This window comes from Pteropus medius, unplaced genomic scaffold (assembly GCF_902729225.1).
Source record: "Pteropus medius unplaced genomic scaffold, Ma_sr-lr_union100, whole genome shotgun sequence".
Lineage (NCBI taxonomy): Eukaryota > Metazoa > Chordata > Mammalia > Chiroptera > Pteropodidae > Pteropus > Pteropus medius.
The window spans coordinates 6,783,322-6,802,220 of record NW_024352785.1 but is presented as its reverse complement, the minus strand read 5'-3'; the positions used below and the strand labels follow the sequence as shown (position 1 = coordinate 6,802,220).

At 38.6% G+C, this 18,899-nt stretch overlaps 1 protein-coding gene and 1 pseudogene across 2 annotated transcripts in view; one reads left to right on the top strand and one right to left on the bottom strand.

The window, feature by feature from the left end:
- Window positions 1-14,772, bottom strand: part of CAMK4 (calcium/calmodulin dependent protein kinase IV) — a 182,594-nt gene extending 167,822 nt beyond the window's left edge. Inside the window, exon 1 of one of the 2 annotated variants that reach the window (XM_039848423.1) lies at window positions 14,491-14,772. In XM_039848423.1, the coding sequence (XP_039704357.1) occupies window positions 14,491-14,651 (161 nt within the window). In that variant the 5' untranslated portion in view covers window positions 14,652-14,772. Of the gene's footprint in view, window positions 1-9,976; window positions 10,995-14,490 lie in introns of those variants that run through there. The other variant, XM_039848424.1, reaches the window with a different exon arrangement.
- On the top strand, window positions 5,344-5,463 carry LOC120591036 (uncharacterized; annotated as a pseudogene).
- Window positions 14,773-18,899: the final 4,127 nt, after the last annotated feature.

The following is an 18,899-nucleotide window of genomic DNA, read 5'->3' as shown; positions in this document are numbered from 1 at the left end:
AAAAAAGCTAACATCTATTCTTCTCAAACTATTCCAAAAAATTCCAGAGGATGGAAGGCTCCCAACATCTTTTTATAAGCCCACCATTACCCTGATTCCAAAACCAGACAAAGAAATTACAAAAGAAGAAAATTACAGGCTGATATCTCAAATTATCATAGATGTAAAAATTCTCAACAAAATATTAGCAAAACGAATTCAGCAATACATTACAAAGATCATACACCATGATCAAGCTGGATTTTTTCCGGAAATGCAAGTTTGGTATAAAAATCTGCAAATCAATTAATGTGATACACCATATTACCAAATTGAAAGATAAAAATGATATGATCATATCGACAGATGCAGAAAAGGTGTGTAACGGAATCTAGTCTTCATTTATGATAAAAACTCTCAGCAAAGTGGGAATAGAGGGAACATTCCTCAATGTAATAAAGGCCATATAAGATAAACCCACAGTTAACCTCATAATCAACAGGGAAATGCTAAAATCATTTTTCTTAAGATCAGGAACAAAACAAGAATATCCATTTTTATCACTTTTATTCAACAGAATATTGGAAGTTCTAGCTATAGCTATCAGAAAGAAAAAAAAAATGTCACCCAAAGTGGAAAGGAAGAAGTAAAACTATTTATTTGCAGATTACATGACACTATATATAGAAATCCTTGAAGAGTCCACCAAAAAACTGTTAGAACTGATAAATGAATTTAGTAAAGTAGCAGGATACAAAAATCAATATTCAGAAATCCATTGAATTTTTATGCACCAATAATGAACTATCAGAAAGAGAAATTCAGATAATCCCATTTATAATTGCATCAAAAAATGAAATACCTAGGAATAAATTTAACCAAGGAGGTGAAAGATCTGTACTTGAAAAGTTGAAGTCATTGAAGAAAGAAATTGAAGACGATACAAATAAATGGAAGCATACATCGTGTTCATGGACAGGAATAATCAACGTCATTAAAATAGCCATACTTCTCAAAGCAATCTATAGATTCAGTGCAATCTCTATCGAAATACCAATGGCATTTTTACAGAACTAAAACACATAATCCTAAATTTATATGGAACTATAAAAGACCTCAAATAGCCACAGCAACCTTCAGAAGGAAGAACAAAGTTGGAGGTATCATGCTACCTGATATCAAACTATACTACAAGGCTATAGTAATCATAACAGCATGGCACTGGAGTAAAAACAGGCACACAGATCATGGAACAGAATAGACATTAAATAGTGCTGGGAAAAGTAGAAAGATAAAAAAATGAAACTGGACTACCTTCTTATACCATATACAAGAAAGAATAAACTCAAAATGGAATAAAGATTTAAGTGTAAAAACCAAAACTATAAAACTCTTAGAAAAAAACATAGGCAGCAAACTCTCTGACATTGCTCTTAGTAATATTTTTTTCTGACACATCTTGGGCAAGGGAAACAAAAGAAAAAAAATGGAACTACAACAAACTAAAAAGGTTTTTTTTGCACAGCAAAGGAAACTATCAACAAAATGAAAGAAAACCTGCTGAATGGGAGAAGATATATTCATCAATGATACATCAGATGATAAGGAGTTGAATCCTAAATTTATAAAGAACTCATACAACTCAATACCAAACCCCGCCCCCCCCAAAAAAATCCAATTAAAAAATGGGCCGAGAACCTGAATAGGCATTTCTACAAAGAGGACATACAGATGGTCAATAGATATATGAGAAGATGCTCAGTGTCACTAACCACAATATCACCTCACACCTATCAGAATGGCTATCATCAATAAATCAAAAAACAAGTGTTGGCAAAGATGTGGAGAAAAGGGAATGTCAACTCCAATTGAAAAATAAAAATTAAAAATAAATAAATGAAAAATTAAAAGTACAAAATAAAAATAAAATTATTCAAGGACTTAGTCATACATTTACAAAGTCTTTGCAGCTTAGATCCCCCACTTACTCCAAAAGTTGCTCTGTCTCCTGAATACACAGTAAAGAGCCAAGGTAATCATCCAGGGAATTCAGCTGGAAGAAAACACAGATGTGCCGATACTTGTGGCTAGATGGGGCCTTAGAGGTAAATGATCTAATCACAAATGGTAATATTATTCCCAATCACTCAGAGATGGGAGCCCTTTAAGAGAGTACAGACGGATAAAAGAGCCCCTTGAGTTTCAAAAGACTTTCAATTACAGAAGCTCTGCAGGTACAACTGACTCACACAACAAACATTTACTGAGTGCTGCTCACTGCATCCAGGCATTGCTCTAGGTGCTGGGGACACAGCAGTGAACAGAGGCTTGGCCCCTAACAGCTTACATTTCAAAGAGATGGCCACAGGTATTCAATAAGTAATTTCACAGAGTGCTGGTTTAGGAGAGGGCTGTGTAGGGAAAATATCCTGAAGAAAGAGAGATTTAAGTCCTGCTCATTTTTCTGCAGCTGTTCACCTAACATTTATTCATTTACTCACTATTTCGCAAATATTTATTAAGCACTTATGGGGGACAGGCAGGAGGCTGAAGAATAGGCTCAGTAATGGAGATAAAAGATGGATAAGATACAGCATTTCTCCACCAGAGGAGCAGATTCTCTGGTGAAGACCACAAAGCATTTATTTACCTGTAAGACAATAAACATGGAACAACCAGAGAGCCAAGAAGTGGGAAAAATCTTCTGCCTGGGAGGTAGGATGGCTATTCTGGAGGAATTAAAAGGGCAAAGGCATTTCAGTCTAAGAAAGTTTTATGCACACTACACAGATTTGATCCATGAGGGATCCTTGAGGCCTAGGGAGATATTGTAGAAAGAGAACAAGCACCGGAGTCTGACAATACCGAGCTCGAATCTCAGCTCCACTCTCATTCCCAGCTGTGTGAGTTTAGACAAGCTGCTTGACCATTCTGAGCCTTATCCTCATCTGAAAAATGGTGCTGGTGATGATCACCTTGTTATATTATTGAAATAATTAGCAATACACATACGACAGTAAAACCACAATATCAAGCTCCTGGTAAACACTCCAGGCTGGTAATCAGAAGTGGTGGACAATTGGTTGGGCAAGCAAGTTGGGGTCAGATGGCTAAACGGGACATGTAAACTGGACTTAGTATTCCCTCTATACAGACCTAATTCCGAATCAATATCCCCTATCTCCCACCTGTGCCCTGTCTTAGAAATAGTAAGCTTCTGTGCCAGCTATGGAGCTAAATGTTTTTACATACATAAGTGATCTCATTTCATCGTCATAGCAAACTTGGGAAGGACATACGACCATGATCATTTTACAAATGAGGCTCAGTGAAGTTCAGTGTTATGCCCAAAGGTACACAGCCATTATGTAGCAATTTTATCCTACCTGTTTTCCTATCTGCATCCTGTATCATCTCCCTCGGTTTTTGTCTTAGTTCTTGCCTTACTCACCCCCACCGACTCAGCTGTCCAGAATAGCCTGGTTGCTGCCTCAGCCTTGAAGCAGTTCTGAGCAGTTCTTGCCTAACTCTTCCCTTGAGCTGCAGCTTCCTGAGGATCACACCCCTCCACCACCTGCCAGCTCAAGCCGGGACCAGCGCTCTGCTTTCCCATCCCGGCCAGGGCCAGAACCTCAGCTGCCCCTGGGGCCTCAGCTCAGCCCTAACATTCCATTTCCTCAGTATTTCAAGATACAAAAACACTGTATTGGTTTGCGATGGCTTACCCTGATAATTTCCTCAGCTTTCCATTTCACTAATGTATCATACACACACATGACAAGTTCTGTTTATTGTTTTTAGTTCGCTTTCAGTTACAGGTTACTCTCAGGAGAACTTCTCAAGAGTTTACCTCACTGAACATTTTTATTAGCTTACATGTTCACACTAAGGGGAGGAAAAAAAAGAGGAAGGACCCAGAGTCCCATAGGAGCCACTAAAAATATTTCCACTCATACGATAACTCTTCAGAGGCCTACTATGACTGAATGCTCTAGGCCAGGCCGATTTATTGAATTACATATTTTGAATTAAGTCACATTTAATAACATAGTGCTATTTTCTCAGTGATTGTCCTGACAGGGAGCTTTGGAAATACATGATTCACTTGAATGAACAGATAGCAGTATATTTACAGTCTGTCAAAGATTAAACTTGGACTGATTAGTTGTCACTGCTGAAGAACCACTTTGTACATCTGTTAAAGTCCCAAATGGAAGGTTGTCACTTACTAAGTTAAAACAGTCACAAACTACCTGTCCCTTTCAAGACAGTACAAGTAAGGCAGATCAAGATAAAAAGTGCAATGAAGGGTGAAACGCAAGCCAAGGTCCCTATTAAACAGTACATAAAGACTTAAAGTAGGGAGAAATCATTTAAATACTGCATTGTAGGTAAAAATAAATGTGTGAATGTAATTGCAGATCTGCTATTCCTTTCTCTTCTTTGTTCTGGTTTGTAATATTAGTCAAATTCTGACTATAATCATAGTCATAATCATAAATCAAAAGAAAGTATACTTTTAACAAAGAATGCTACTATAAACTGGCAGAGAAAATAGTTAAGAACATGTCATATCCATTACATTTTCAGCAGACTATTCCAATCAGAGGGTTGTTCAAGCCTTTTTTATTTTTTAAGGAATATTTTTGTACCCGGTTAGGTTTTCAACCATATCACCCTGAAGCACGACTTAAGAAGTAATTGAGTGATGACGATGCATTTGTTAACAGGGTTAAACTTGACATTCTGGCACTAATGCCCAGAACTCTTCAAGTGCTGCCCACCAAAACTTCAGATCAAAGCAGACATCTGCCTAAGACAGCAATTGTCAAAAGTAACCATAAAGTACGTTAGGCATGTTAAAATTGAGGCTCTTACAAAATAATATGAATTTGGGGTTCAACGACAAAGAAAAACAAAATTCATTTAACCCTCTGCTTGATGAGCAAGCTGTATTCCTTTCTTCTTTTTGTTTTCTGTTCTGTGACTTTTTTGGTTACAATGGCAGTAAGTTCTTATCAAAACCTTTTATCAGGTCATCTTAAAATGCATAACAAGTGCACCTATATACCCACTTCCCTTTTCTGTACAAAGACACACTTTGCAATATGATTTCTTTTTTGTTTGTATTTTGATATATATATATGCTTTTAAGTCATTTTCATACAGTAGACTGTTATTTAAATTAAGTAAAAATTTTTATTCAGTATCCACTTATAACTACCATTCTTTGATGCAATAATCATCCAACAAGATGTTTTGAGCACATGCTTCTCCCATTATGTATACTTATGTACCTATAAATGCTAAACATGTGCTACTGAACCAATATGTAGCATGCTTTTTAAAAACATCCCAAAACAAGTCTATGGCCATGCTACCCTGAACAAGCTCAATCCCATCTGATCTCAGAAGCTAAGCAGGGTTGGGCATGGTTAGTACTTGAATGAGAGACCACCTAGGAAGACCAGGTGCTTATAGGCATAAAAAAACAAAAAAATAAGGGATTGTAAGCTGACAAGGTCCTTGCAATCTGTGAGGTCAACCAAGGGTCGCCTTGCCTAAAAAAAATTTTTAAAAATTAAATAAAAAAATAAAAATAAAAACATCCAAAAACAAAAATTAAAAGCAAAAATTAAGAAAAACAGATTTTCTAATGCTTTCCTCTAGCACCCTAGTATATTACACACACCCTGGATGTGGACATCCACTTTGGAGAACTCGGCTTTAATCAAAATGTAAGTGACTACTTTAGTTGAGTCCTAACGTCTATTCAAAATAAAAAGAAAAGAATAATTCTATTTTTTCAAGAGATTGCTTATGTAAATAGGGTCCCAATTTAAGGACCATCTGAGATATATACTTGGCATATTGAAGGCTTATTTAACATGCAGATAATATTATTAAATGGAAAAAAATAATTATTTAAACTTTACTAGAGACAAATCTTTTATCAATAGTTTTTAGCATATTATTTCATAAGTAAATGTTATTTCAAATATAATAGAAAAACGATCAACTTGAAACCTATTTAATTATTATACACAAAATAAATTACCCTCTAATAAATAGTCTTTGGTTGTGAACGTTGATCATGGTATGGAAATTAATTTAAATACACTTCATGTAAAGCTTCTCCATTTTCAAAAATATGAATGACAAATGGAGCTAGCCAACATGTTACATAGGAAAGAACTGTAACTGTTACAATTGCAATAGATGTATACAAAAGATGAGTAGGCATTTGAAGGTTGTGCCACCTTAAAAGTAATGTCAGGTTGACAATTTCAAAGTGTATGGGAAATTCAAGGTAGTTCCTCTAATAAATGAAGTCTTGTAAGCTGAATTCAGGTAACTGAGGAGAAGCCAGAATTTTAGCTTGACAGATCTAGGTGAGAATTCTGCAAGCCATGGGCTAAGGGTTTCTTGTTTTTGTACAGTCTGCAACTTAAGAATAATTTTCATGTCTTTAAATTTTTTTTTTAATAAAAAGAAAAAGTAGAAAAAGAAAAAAGAAAAATATAATACTTTGCAATGTAAAAATTTTATGAAGATCAAATTCACTGTTATGAATAAAGTTTCATTGGAACACAGCCATGTGCATTTGTTTCTGTGTGTCTATTGCTGTTTTCACGCAACCATCCCAGAGTTGACAGTTGGCACACAGAGCATATGGCCCACAAAGCCTAAAATATTAACTGTCCGTCCCATGATGGGCTCTTTACCAAGTCTAGGTAACTGATCTCAGTCCCCTCAGTCCCACATTTGCCCTTTCTTGTCTCATCATAGGCTGTGGGAGGTGGTTTGTCTCCCTCCCTCCTTCCCACCCTCCCTCCCTCCCTTCCTTCCTTCCTTCCTCTTCCTTCCTCTTTCTTCCTCTTTCTTCCTCTTTCTTTTCTTTCTTTCTTTTTCTTCTTTCTTTTTTCTTTTTCTTTTCTTTTTTTCTTTTTCTTTCCTTTCTTTCTTTCTTTCTTTCTTTCTTTTTCTTCTTTCTTTTTTCTTTCTTTCTTTTCTTTTTTTCTTTCTTTCTTTCCTTCCTTCTTTCTCTCTTTCTCTCTTTTCCTTTCTTTCTTTCTCTTTCTTTTTTTCTTTTTCTCTCTCTCCTTCCTTCCTTCCTTCCTTCCCTCTCTCATCTTTCTTTCTTTTTCTTTTTTTAACAAACAGTAAATTCTCTGTTATCCCCCTCCCCAGGTTTATGGGTTAATGGCAAGTTCAGAGTCTCACGGCTGCTCCCATAGCCACTTTTCACCCTCGTAATGGTTATTTTCTTTGTTTGCAATTGATATAGATATAGTCATTTTTTTAACATGCTCTCTTTGATCTGACATCAACTTATCCTCCTAACTTTATCTCCATGACAATGGTCATGTTTTGTAATGTTTGCAAAATAAAACGTATATCCTCCATTTTTCTGTCAGTTTTTGTCTTTTTGTAGAATGCACTTTCCACCTGGTATGCCCTTCCGCTAAACTCTATCTTTTAAAATCCTACCAGCTTTCAAGGTCCACCCCTCCTAGGAAGACACCTCAATCCTCCCAGCTGGAATAATCACTGACTGAGTCATAAAGACTGCAGTGGTTCTATTATCTCTATCTTGCATTAGTTTTATTTATCTATTTGTCTCACATTAAAATTATTGTTGATGCCTTATTATTAGTAAACTACACATTTGGAGGCCAAATAGTGTTATATTCAACACATTCATTCATACTCTAGCCCCCTCACCCCTTAACACACACACAGACACATGCACACATATACTACCAACATAAATTGACTAACTCATACTTATTCAAAAGGTCAGACTTGTAACAGGACTTTATAGGTGGCACAAAAGCATGGAATTAAATAACAAGGAATCAAACAAGAACATCATTTCAATGGTCCTGATTACATCAGGAAGAAAATCTCAATTTGTGCTACTCTGATTTTAAGCCTGCTAATCTTTGATAATCTCCTTTATAACAAAGAGAGAACAATCCTCAGGCTTGGAACTTTCTACAGTTAAACATTTCTCACTACAGTTTAATAAAAATGCTTTGTTTTTATTGCAAGGTATTTTTATAATTTGTTTCTATTTATGGTATGAATACTGGTTTTCAATTTAATAAAAATGAGTATTCTTGATAAGTAAATTTAGGTTAACAAAAGTGAGGTGACTTAAACAAAAATTTTAAGTAAATTAGAGTAAGGTGGTATGCACATATGACATAAATCTTAATGGTATTACCTAGACATGGGAGAAACATTTGGATACAGCAGATACTCAATAAAACCAAATAATTTTAATCCATTAACCTCCCTGTTGTTAAGTATCTACAGAACTAAAAGAAACTCACGTAAAAGCCAAGCTTTGAGCTTCTGAGACTGTGGTTCTCAACAGGAAAGGGGAGATAAGTAGGAGACCTTTGACAACGTCTAGAGACATTTTTGGTTGTCACAAGTTCGGGGAGGGCTGCTACTGGCATCTAGTGGGTAGAGGCTGGGGGCACTGCTAAACATCCTACAACGCACAGAGACCCCACAACAAAGAATTATCTGGCCCCAAATGTCCAGAGTGCCAAGCTTGAAGAAACCCTTTCTTTAAGAGAAAAGAGAAGGCACTACACAAACTACTCTTTGCCCATCTTTATAAATCACCCTCTGTCCAGCACTGCTCCTGTCCCTATTTGATCTTTGCCTCTGATAAGATTACTGAGGAAAATCCCCCATCCACATCTTACACTATGTACGTTCCCACACAATCATGGCCCTCCATTAGCAATTAGAATTTTAAAAAATGGACTGTATAGTACAGTCCATGTCCTTTACATGCTAATACTATGCTATCAATATTTAAATTTAACTTCCTAATTAAACCATTGGAGTTATGAAATTTTCAAATGATCCTGCATTATCAAATAGGGAAAAATAATTAAGATAAAGATGAATATAATTTGACTAAAACCTTGATTTTAGCTGCTTTTAATTTCATGTAAAGTTACTCTTTGAATTGAATTATATGATTCACTTGACTCAAATATATTTTGCAGAATAAACCTGACCTTGAAATTTTAAAAATTCAATATTTTTACTGGATATGTTAGCTTTACCAAAAGGGAGTCTAAAGAAAACTACTTTTCAAGCTAGTCCCCCTCTCCAAAAAATCATTAATATAAAAAAACTAGTAGTTGAAACAGTTTACTTGGCTATAACTCTGTACTTCATTCTCAATTGTATTAGTGCAAACACATAAACCACACATATATGTCTGAGGGTAAAGTGTTTACAAGAAAGTTCTTTGAAGCTATGTTGTGGTTAGTGCTTTCTTTCTCTTTCTCTCTATCTCTTTTTTTTTTTCCAAGTAAAGTTCTCCAGAACAGTTTAGAAGCAGATGGCACCTGTGTCTTTTTTTCTCCAAATTAGGAGTTATTTTTTACAATTGCAACAGTATTTAAATATGGAAAAATAGCGTATTTTTAAAGTAATGATTGTATCCTAGTCTTTACTTGACTTTAAGTCTCTTTATAATGAGTGTATTTCCAAATTCAGCAATTAATATGTATTAACTTCAGTGGTTGGTATAGCTGGGAGGCATTTCATGCCTTCATGCCTTTAAGTTCAAGTTGATTTAACTCCTAATTCTGACACGCCTGTGGTTAAAATGATAGTGAAGGTGAAACTGCATCCCTTTCATTTCAGAGGCACAAAATTCTACCAACAGAAAGGCATCATTATTTTCAACACCTACAAGCAACAGAGGTGGCAGTTATCAATACTCTCGCTGTGAAGAAAGGAAACCGACTGCTGAGTGAAATTAGGGTCATGGTCACACAAGTTTTAGAGAGAGAATAAACAAGTCATGGGATTTCTCTTTCCCTGGGGTCACTAGGACTGAAAGCATCACGTCAGGACCAATGGAGACCAAATCTCAAAGAAGAGGAAGGGGGCATGCCCACCGTGCCTGGCCCATTTCGTTATCATTCATTCTCTCTCTTTAAAACCATTCGTTAAGCACCAGCTGAGTCCTGAGCACCGTGCCAGGTGATGAGCACACAATAGTAAACCAGTCAAATCCATAGACTGCCTTCTAGAAGCTTGCAGTCCAGTGTTCCCGGAAAGAGCCTGTGCAGCCCCAGTTTCTATTCTCCTACTTGCAATCCCACGTTGCTCCTGAGTCAACAGCCTGAGAAAAGAATCAGATGCGCAGAGAACAAAAGAGGGAGCAAACAGTTGTATTTTTAATTCCTAGTCAGACAAAAAAACATACCATACCCAAAAGAGCTTAAGATACTAAGTGTAGTGTGGGTGGCAGGCGATCTGTAGCCACCAGCATATACCTTGGAGAGCCCGTGAGGCCCTAAAAGACAGTGTCGGGGAGCGATGGGGAGGGGAACTAAGGGCATGAGGAGTACTGGCAAAGGGGAAAGGGAAAGGGAAAAGAGAGCATCTGATTCCTCACCAGCCAGGAGCACAGGCTGGATCCTTTCCACTAGAAAACTCACACTTTTCATGTTTCCTTACAGGAAGCATTTGGTATTTATTGCCTGGGGCCAGAGTTCTGTGTACCAAGTGGAATACACCACTGCTCAGGCCTCCGAATTCTCTACTCTACAGTGAACATGTCCTGGTCTAGCCTCCTGCCCTCTTTAGCCATTCCAGAGCAGTGCATCCAGCAGATCTTGGGGAGACACGGGAGCTTTACTAAAATGTTTAAAAGGGGAAACCGAATAATGACTTGGTGGCAAACGAGGAGTACTTTTCTCTACAGAGCTGCGCCAATGGAGACCATTCAGTGTTACCAATTGGTTTGCAGGGCATTTTTTCAAAAGGACTCTGTCTCATACTTTAATCTGGCATACTCTGATTTATGATCTAAAACATCACTTTTCAAACTGAGTCACCCCATTAATGGGATGTGAAATCACATGATTCAACCAATATTTTTTAATTAAATAGAATAAAATCAAACAGCATAAAATAGGAAATATTAGAGTACATTTTGCTAATAAGAATAAACATTGCATTATGAAACATGTTTCCAGTTTAAACACACACACACACACACACGCACACACACACACTGTTTTCATTTTATGCACACATATGTCTCACTATCTAAATCTGTTTGGTTCCTGAGGAATAATGCATATAGCAAGGGATCCTATATAATATGCTTCAATAAGATTGTCATACAAATGCATTTTTTTTAATTGTGGATCAGGTTGTCAGATTGAAAGAAGCTACAGTTAAGTGGAATGGAAATTTTAAAAAATTGATTGCAAAATAATTTAACATACTCTTCTTCTTTTGTCCTAATTATCTTTCACTAGGTTTTCTTGAATTTTTGTATATGAGACTACATCTAGTTCTTTTAATTACAAACATTCTTTTAATCTCATACAGCAGACAGAAACAAAAGGTGGGAAGTAAAACTGAAAACAGGACATGGGTTTGGATGCACGAGGCTAAATCTCCACCACAAAGCAGGCCAGGCCAAATCCTGTCCTTGTGCCAAACCACTGGACAGAGTCTGGACCGGACACAGGTTCCCTTCTCCCTTGGAAAAGCCATTAAAATGCCAATTTCTCAAATCACTGGGCAAAGGACCAACCACTCTCTAGGATATGGAGCCCTGAATAGAATCATGCCCAATTCATATTTTTAGGAAAAAATGAATTTGTTGGTGTATCATGATTTTTATAAACTTTTTGACAAACGCTATAAAGGAAGCACTATTTTGAAATGTAACTTTAGAACATATTAATTAGTTTGTCCGACACTCTTAAGTAACCCTCCTCACTCCCATTCCCACCCCTCACTCACATCATAAAAAAAAAAAAAAAAAAGCTACTACCTCTGCCCTGGTTTTAAATGGCTACGTGTAGATCATTGCTGCCAGCATCATCCAGGAGTTCCAGTGGTTATAGCCTTGGGACTTTAGCTCCTTGAAATTCCCAAACACAGCCACAGGGTGTGTTGCCCTAACAGTTACGTGTCCAATGTTCTTGAATTTAGGAGTCGCCAGCTTAAAAAAGATAATTATAATAAAGGAATAACTACTCAGAAATTTTCTTAATCTAGTGGGGATTGTCTACATCCTGGAACTAACCACAGCCATACCACAAAACACCTGGGTCATTCATTGTTCTCTTAGCATTTTAATGGCAACTTGTTATTTAATAAGTTAAATGTTTCAGCTTTAGACTCAGGCAGAGTTAACCCAAGACAGAGTAAAGACTTGAAACCTACTGTTTCAACTTTATCACTAGTGAAGGAAGGAAGAGGACTTTTGTCACTCAGGCAGTACCTATAATTCTGTTGCATTCTCTGGCTTTACAGATTCATAGTAATTATATCTGTAACACTAATTGTTTTATGTTTTAGGTTTTAAAAAAACCTTTGATCTTGAACTGATAATATTTCTCAAATTCTCAACCAAATGGAGTAAGCAGGCACCTCACCAACACTGCCATCTACAGAAAATTTAACACACACAACTACTGAAAAACAAGCAAAAGTAAGAATTTCAAGTTTTCTCAAAATATTTTAATTCTGTGATTTTCAAGCTAATCAAACCACTAGGTATCAGAGTGAGAGTCTTAGTAAAATGTAATTGATTTAATTTGTTCTCCAAAATGTACTGCAAAATATAATACCACACTTTAAAAAAAAAAAATCAACTTCAAATTCCTTAGGTTTTTCCTATGGAGTCTACCAGCCCATATATGTGTACAATTGGCAGTTTATTTTTTTCTAACCATTTTCCCATTCCTCGTATTAAGTAAATTTCTTGAGTTTCCTGATGGTGAAGCTTATTCATAAAGATAACAAGTGCTAATGATAAGTCAGAGCCAAGTTGAGGCATCTGGGGTAAACGTTATTCAGAAAGCAGTTAGACTTGGTGGTGGGGCAGTCCCTGTAACACCAACAGGCACTTCCTCTTCTAGGTGATAGTTTCTAAAACACCAAGTAAACAATTTTAAGTAGATTAGCTTTTTAATCAGAAGTTTATACTGCTCCACTGTAGCTCACCATAAATTATAGTAGGTTTCAAGCCTTAAGAAAGGAGACATTTCATTTTCATCTTACTAGTGGATGCCTAGAACATCAGATCTTCATATGAACGTTGAAAAACTTGATCAAATCAGCATGTTTATGCATGCATTATCCAATGCTCAAATATTTTGGAACATTTTTAAACAGTGACAAACTACTAAATTTTCATTCAGAAGTTATTGCCTTTCTTATACACTTTGTGTACTCCATGAGCCATTAATAGTAGTGACAAATTGGAGGGAGGTGACACATACACCTTTTCACTAAGTACCAACATCCAGAATCCTGCACTGTGGTCTTTGATGACATGAAAAAAAAAGAAAGGAAGGAAGGAAGGAAGGAAGGAAGGGAAGGAAGGGAAGGAAGGAAAGAAGGAAGGAAGAAAGGAAAAGAAATTGGCAGTTAGCTAAACTCTTTCCAGCAAAAAGAAAATAGAAAATAAAATTGCAAAGTAGTATTAAGCTTCAACTTGTCAGCAGTTGAAATTATATCTTCAGATTCCCTATCATAAAGGGCCTGAGTCTAAAATGAGCGTTGAGAAGAACTCTCCTTACCTATGGATAATAGAAAGGAAAGAAAGGAAAAGGAAGGAAGGAAAAGAAAAAATAATAATTTTCAATAGATAGAAGTATGAGAACATATGGCACCATTCACATGATAAAACTACCGATTTCAATCTTTAGAGGAGGGATAGGGGACATTTCTGCAACCCCCAGGGAGATGGCTTTTTGCATACATAAATGAAATAAGTCACTCCAGCACATGAAAGAAAAGCAGCAAAACTCTTCTAATTACCACTGCTTGGACCCATGTGCTTCTTTTTCTTTAGAGGCACACAGTTCATTATTCTGCCATCAACTCTCTTAAATGATTCATTCGCCCCTTCACTCCGAGCAGACTGCAGGGAAGCTAGTGTTTGAGTTTAATTTCTAGTGCCTCTTGCTTTAGGGAGGTTGCTAAGAGGAAGGAGGAAGAATCTAATTTAATAATTCTGTCAAGATTTGGAGGGGCACCTTCCGCCCCCACCCCAAAAAATAACTAGACAAACAGGACCCTCTGGCAAGCTATAATTCCGAGCAAAGACACCGATTGGAAAAGCTGGGCCCACGTGCGGTGGGAGCTGTCACCCAAGGGAAGTGGCAGCCGGCGAGGAGGAAGGAGGTTGGAGAAGAGTCAGGTTGCTGCCAGAGAGTCGCAGCTGCACGGGCCTGGGCGCTCCGGGGAACACCCGACTCTCACTTGAATGGTGCTTAGTTCTCTCCCTGACACTAGGCGGAGAGAAATCAAAGGGCAGGGAGGCCGGCTCCCACATCTTCGGGGAAGGGACATCCCTGAGAAAGGGACAGCCCTGGGCGCGTCGCGGACTTCCCCAGAAGCCCCAGCCCGCGCGCAGGGCTCCGGGCTCCACCAGGTCCAGGACACGCACCCAGCCCGCCGCCCCCCGCACACCCAGCCCGCCGCCCCGCGCCTTACCGTCCCAGTTCCGACTCCACCTCGAAGAAATCGCTCAAAGCATCCCTGTTGGAGCCGTCGATCCAGTAATCCGGGACGAGGGTCCCGGCCCCTGGGGCCACACTGGCGGTGACCGAAGAACAGGACGAGGCCGAGCACGAGGGCACCGTGACTTTGAGCATCTTCGCGGCGGGACTCCGGAAGCCGCCGCCGCTGTCGCTGCCGCTGCCGCTGCCGGAGCAAGAAGCTCCGCCGCCCGCCGCCGCCTGCGAACGCCGGAGCGGGAGGTGGCGTCCTTCACATACACGCACACGCCCACCGCCACCACCTCCCACGGCGCCCTCGGCTGCGCTCCAGCTGCGGCTCCCTTTCCGCACGCTCGGGAGGGAGGGTGGGCGGAGAAGGGGGCGAGGAACTGGGAGAGGGTGTGGAGGGAGACCCGAGTCGCTGCCAGCCGGAGAGAGTAGAGGCGGAGGCACTGCGAAGGAGAGAGATTCCCTCCCCCTCCGCTCCCTCTCTCTCCACTTCCCCTCCTCCCTTCGCCGAGCCTTTCCTTTCCAGCCCCCCTCCGTTTTTCCCTTTCTCCCTCTCTGGCAGTGGCTGCGGCGGTGCCGGCTTAGGGCGGCTCCGGATGCAGGAGCTTGGGGAAGGCACTAGGACCAGAGCATCATCCCACGCGCCCTCCCGCGGGAGCCAGGAGCCTGGAAGAGACCGAGCGCAGCGGGACGCTAGCTCCGAGAGTGGCGTGCGCCCTGCGCGCTCTAGGAGCACATGGATCCTGGCAACCCAGCAGGTGAGAAAGCGACTTGGCTGTTGGCACAACTCATCCCTTCTTGAGCGCCCTGGTGGCGAGTCCCTCCCACCAGCTAACCAGCCATCCCTTGTTCGTCCCTCTAACAAAGCTTATATATTGGTGGCTGGGGAGGGTGTCCTGTGGTCGCTTATCCCCCAAGGTTCCTGTGCCCAGACCCAGTGAAATCTGGAGGAAAAGACAGCACCCTTGTGCACGTTGACCTGACTCACCTTTGAGTGAAGTCTTCTGTTGGAAAAGATGCTGTTGTGCTGCTGCAGTCACTGCCTCCTCTGACACTGTTGGAGCTCCTGAAAAGGCAGAAACTTGCTGTGTCTCATTCACTTTCAGCTTCTGAAGGCTAGCAGCAGACGGAACCCAGAGAATTACAGGCCTGGAAAGGCCCTGTGGAAGCCAACGGGTCCAGCTCTCTAAGGCAAGACCTGTCATCACTCATGTCAGAGAAGATTGCTACATTTAAAGCTCTGCCCCATCCTTTTGTCCCATCGCAGGCATTCTAATGTCTGTCCATCAACCTCAGGCTATTATTATAAGTATTGGTTAAATATATGTCATTTATATTTCTGCCCTTGAATTTTTTCTTTTCAGATATCAGTGGAGATGAACAGCAATTAGTCATTATATTCTGCAATAAATCTTTATATATAAAGACAGTTATTACATCACATCTCATTTCTGGCTAAAATAACTCTAGGCCCTTTATTTAATCTTAATTCACAGGTGTTACTTTTAGTCTTTTGTTTCTGCCTTTCCTCCAACATGCACTAAATTCATCTCAGTGTATCCCCATTTCTGATAACACCAGTCAACAAGGTCCAATACTTTCTCCCATTTATTTATTTATTTCTTACACTTAAGAGCTTTTGTGCTATATTGGTAAACTACCAACAAAAATAATCTAACCAATTAGTGACAGAAATGTGATCCTTAGTTGATTGGATATGAACAATAAATACAGAAACAATTCCTTACAGGTAATTTTATGAAGATGAGCACATGCTCAGTCTACAAATGCCCCCCCCCAAAAAAACACAAGTATATGTAAATTCATACAAATTCAGTTAAATACTGAATTATTTGCCGAAAGACTAAAGATGCTCACATGACTTGTTACTTTTCAGAGAATGAATTCACTTATCTTCACTTTACATTAAAAAATCAAATTCATAAGCAAAGCAAGCTAATAAAGCACCCTACAGTAAACTCAGTTCTCACGTAACGAGTTTCCCTTGGCTCACACTGACCAGTGGAGGGATGGGCATGAAGTGTTGCTGGGCCATTTTTATTCGCACCTCTTCGAGGCTAGTCTTGAAGTGGCAGCACTGCATGTAGATACTTGTCTGTTGTGAGCAAGTCTTTTCCAACATAAGCCCAAAGCAGGCATATTACACTGAAAGATATGGTAAGCCTATTTCTTCCTGCTATTTTAAGGAACAATAATAGCTAGAAAAACCCCATTTTATGGTACAGGGGTGACTGTAGAGTTTATATTTACTTTCAACATTAGTTTAGTCATTTGACACCTATGCTTTCATAACTGACTTTTGCAGAAGAGCTATTAACTGAAATTTGAAAAGAGGGTATTTGGCTTAATAAATGCAGTTTATTTTTATTTAAAAATATAAGACCAAAATAAATATTTTAAAACAGGTGGAACAGGAATTAAGTTCATGGAATTTATCTTCACTCCTTACAAAATATCATCTAAAGTGACCAGAAAATAAACAAAGGCATATATCCACAAAAAGGAAGGGAGAAATAATATCAACCAAATCTTAGAATCCAGGGATGGATGGACAAATGACAGCTGACTTAGAAGATTGGGTGGTTGACCTGAAACCCAGGTTTGCAATGGGAGAAGACAATAAGAAGAAATCTAATTCTTACTACAGAATTCCAGAAATGCTCAGGAATTAGAATACCAGATCCTTCTAAATGTGGAACAGAGAATCAGACATTGGTTGAACATTTTTATAAGAAGCTCTTGAAGGCCCTTACATTTCTTCTACCATCATCACAGCAAAAATACACTTCCCAAACTCTTGGAAAAAACAGTAAATTTAATCTTTGGAAATGCTGAACAAAAAATGAAATATGTCTTAGATCACAAGGCACAGCTGAGACCATATTGAAAACAAGGATTTATGAAACTCCATGTAATAAACAACGACACTTCTGGGTCCCATAGGACCCCCAAATGCTGAAAAGTAGGCTTATATCTATCACATCTCTGACCATATAGGAAGTTGGAGGGTAAATCGTTGAGAAAACCAAACAACTCAAAAGGAGGTGGACCTAGGAATACTGAACATTAGAATACCATCCCACCAACAAAACATTCTGATTTATGTCAACACCTTACAGTGAAGCCTATCACTGAACAGGCTCAGGGACCCAAAGCTTTTAATGGGCTGTTTTGTGTCTCACTCAAAAATGAATGAACAAAGTTTCATTCTGGTATGGCAGAATAGCTGGTATGACTAACCTTCCTGCATATAACAATTATAATCCCTAAGTATAAAAACAGTTATTTAAATGTGCCAAAGAACCACCAAAATCAGAATAGTGGAGATGATATAACTCATGAAAGAAAGGTGCTCTTCTGAAGAAAATGCACATATATTTGGCTTTTCCTCTGAGGGCTCTGTAGGCATCATAATCTTAGTAGCTTGAGGCGTCAGAAAACAGAATTCGAAGCTAGCAGAGAGGCTAAAAAATAAGAAAAACATTCCAGAAAGAAGGTACCACAGTGTAAAAATCCCAAAAGTCTACATATAAACTGTGCTCAAATACTAGGATAACTTCTGAACTATTTACATATAGGAGGCTCCAAGGAACCCAACAGAAAGTACAGAGCAATAATTAGAAGGTTGGAAAGCTGAGAAGTTTTAGCTGTTCCTCACTATAGGTAGACATGGTTTGGTATATAAGCCCTGCCAAGTTTAACTGTGTGTAAAACACACACACACACACACACACACACACACACACACACACACAAAACTCTTCAAGATAAAGATAGCAGATTTCAGAATCTCAGCAAAGAATCATTTATAATCGAGTATACCAATAAATAAATAAATAAATGATAAAAAGCAGTGACAACAACAACAGAAAAACACTTGATGTGTGAAGTGGTAAAAAAATGTTAACTATATTAAAAAACAAACAAACAAACATTAGTCAATAGAAACCAATCCCAAGATGATTCACAGGTTGGTATTCACAGACAAAAGATTTAAAACAGCTATTATAAATATGTCCAAATAATTTTAAAAAATCATAATGAGCGTATAGATGGATAATCCTTTCAGGAAAATGAAAACTATTCAAATGAAACAATTGGAAATTTAGGAATTGAACAAACTAATTATCTGAAATCTGAAAAAAAAATCACTCAAGGAGCTTATGAAAGAGTGCAGATCGAAGAAAAAAGGGTGGGTGAACTTGAAGATATAATATGGTATCCAAACTCCAAGACAGTCTCCTCTTATCTTTGTGTTCTGGTATTCATGCTCTTCTGAGTTCACCTACCCCCACTGAATTAGGTTTGATCTATTTGACAAATAGAATATGGTGGAAGCAAAGGTATGTGACTTCAAAGGTCATAAAAGCATTC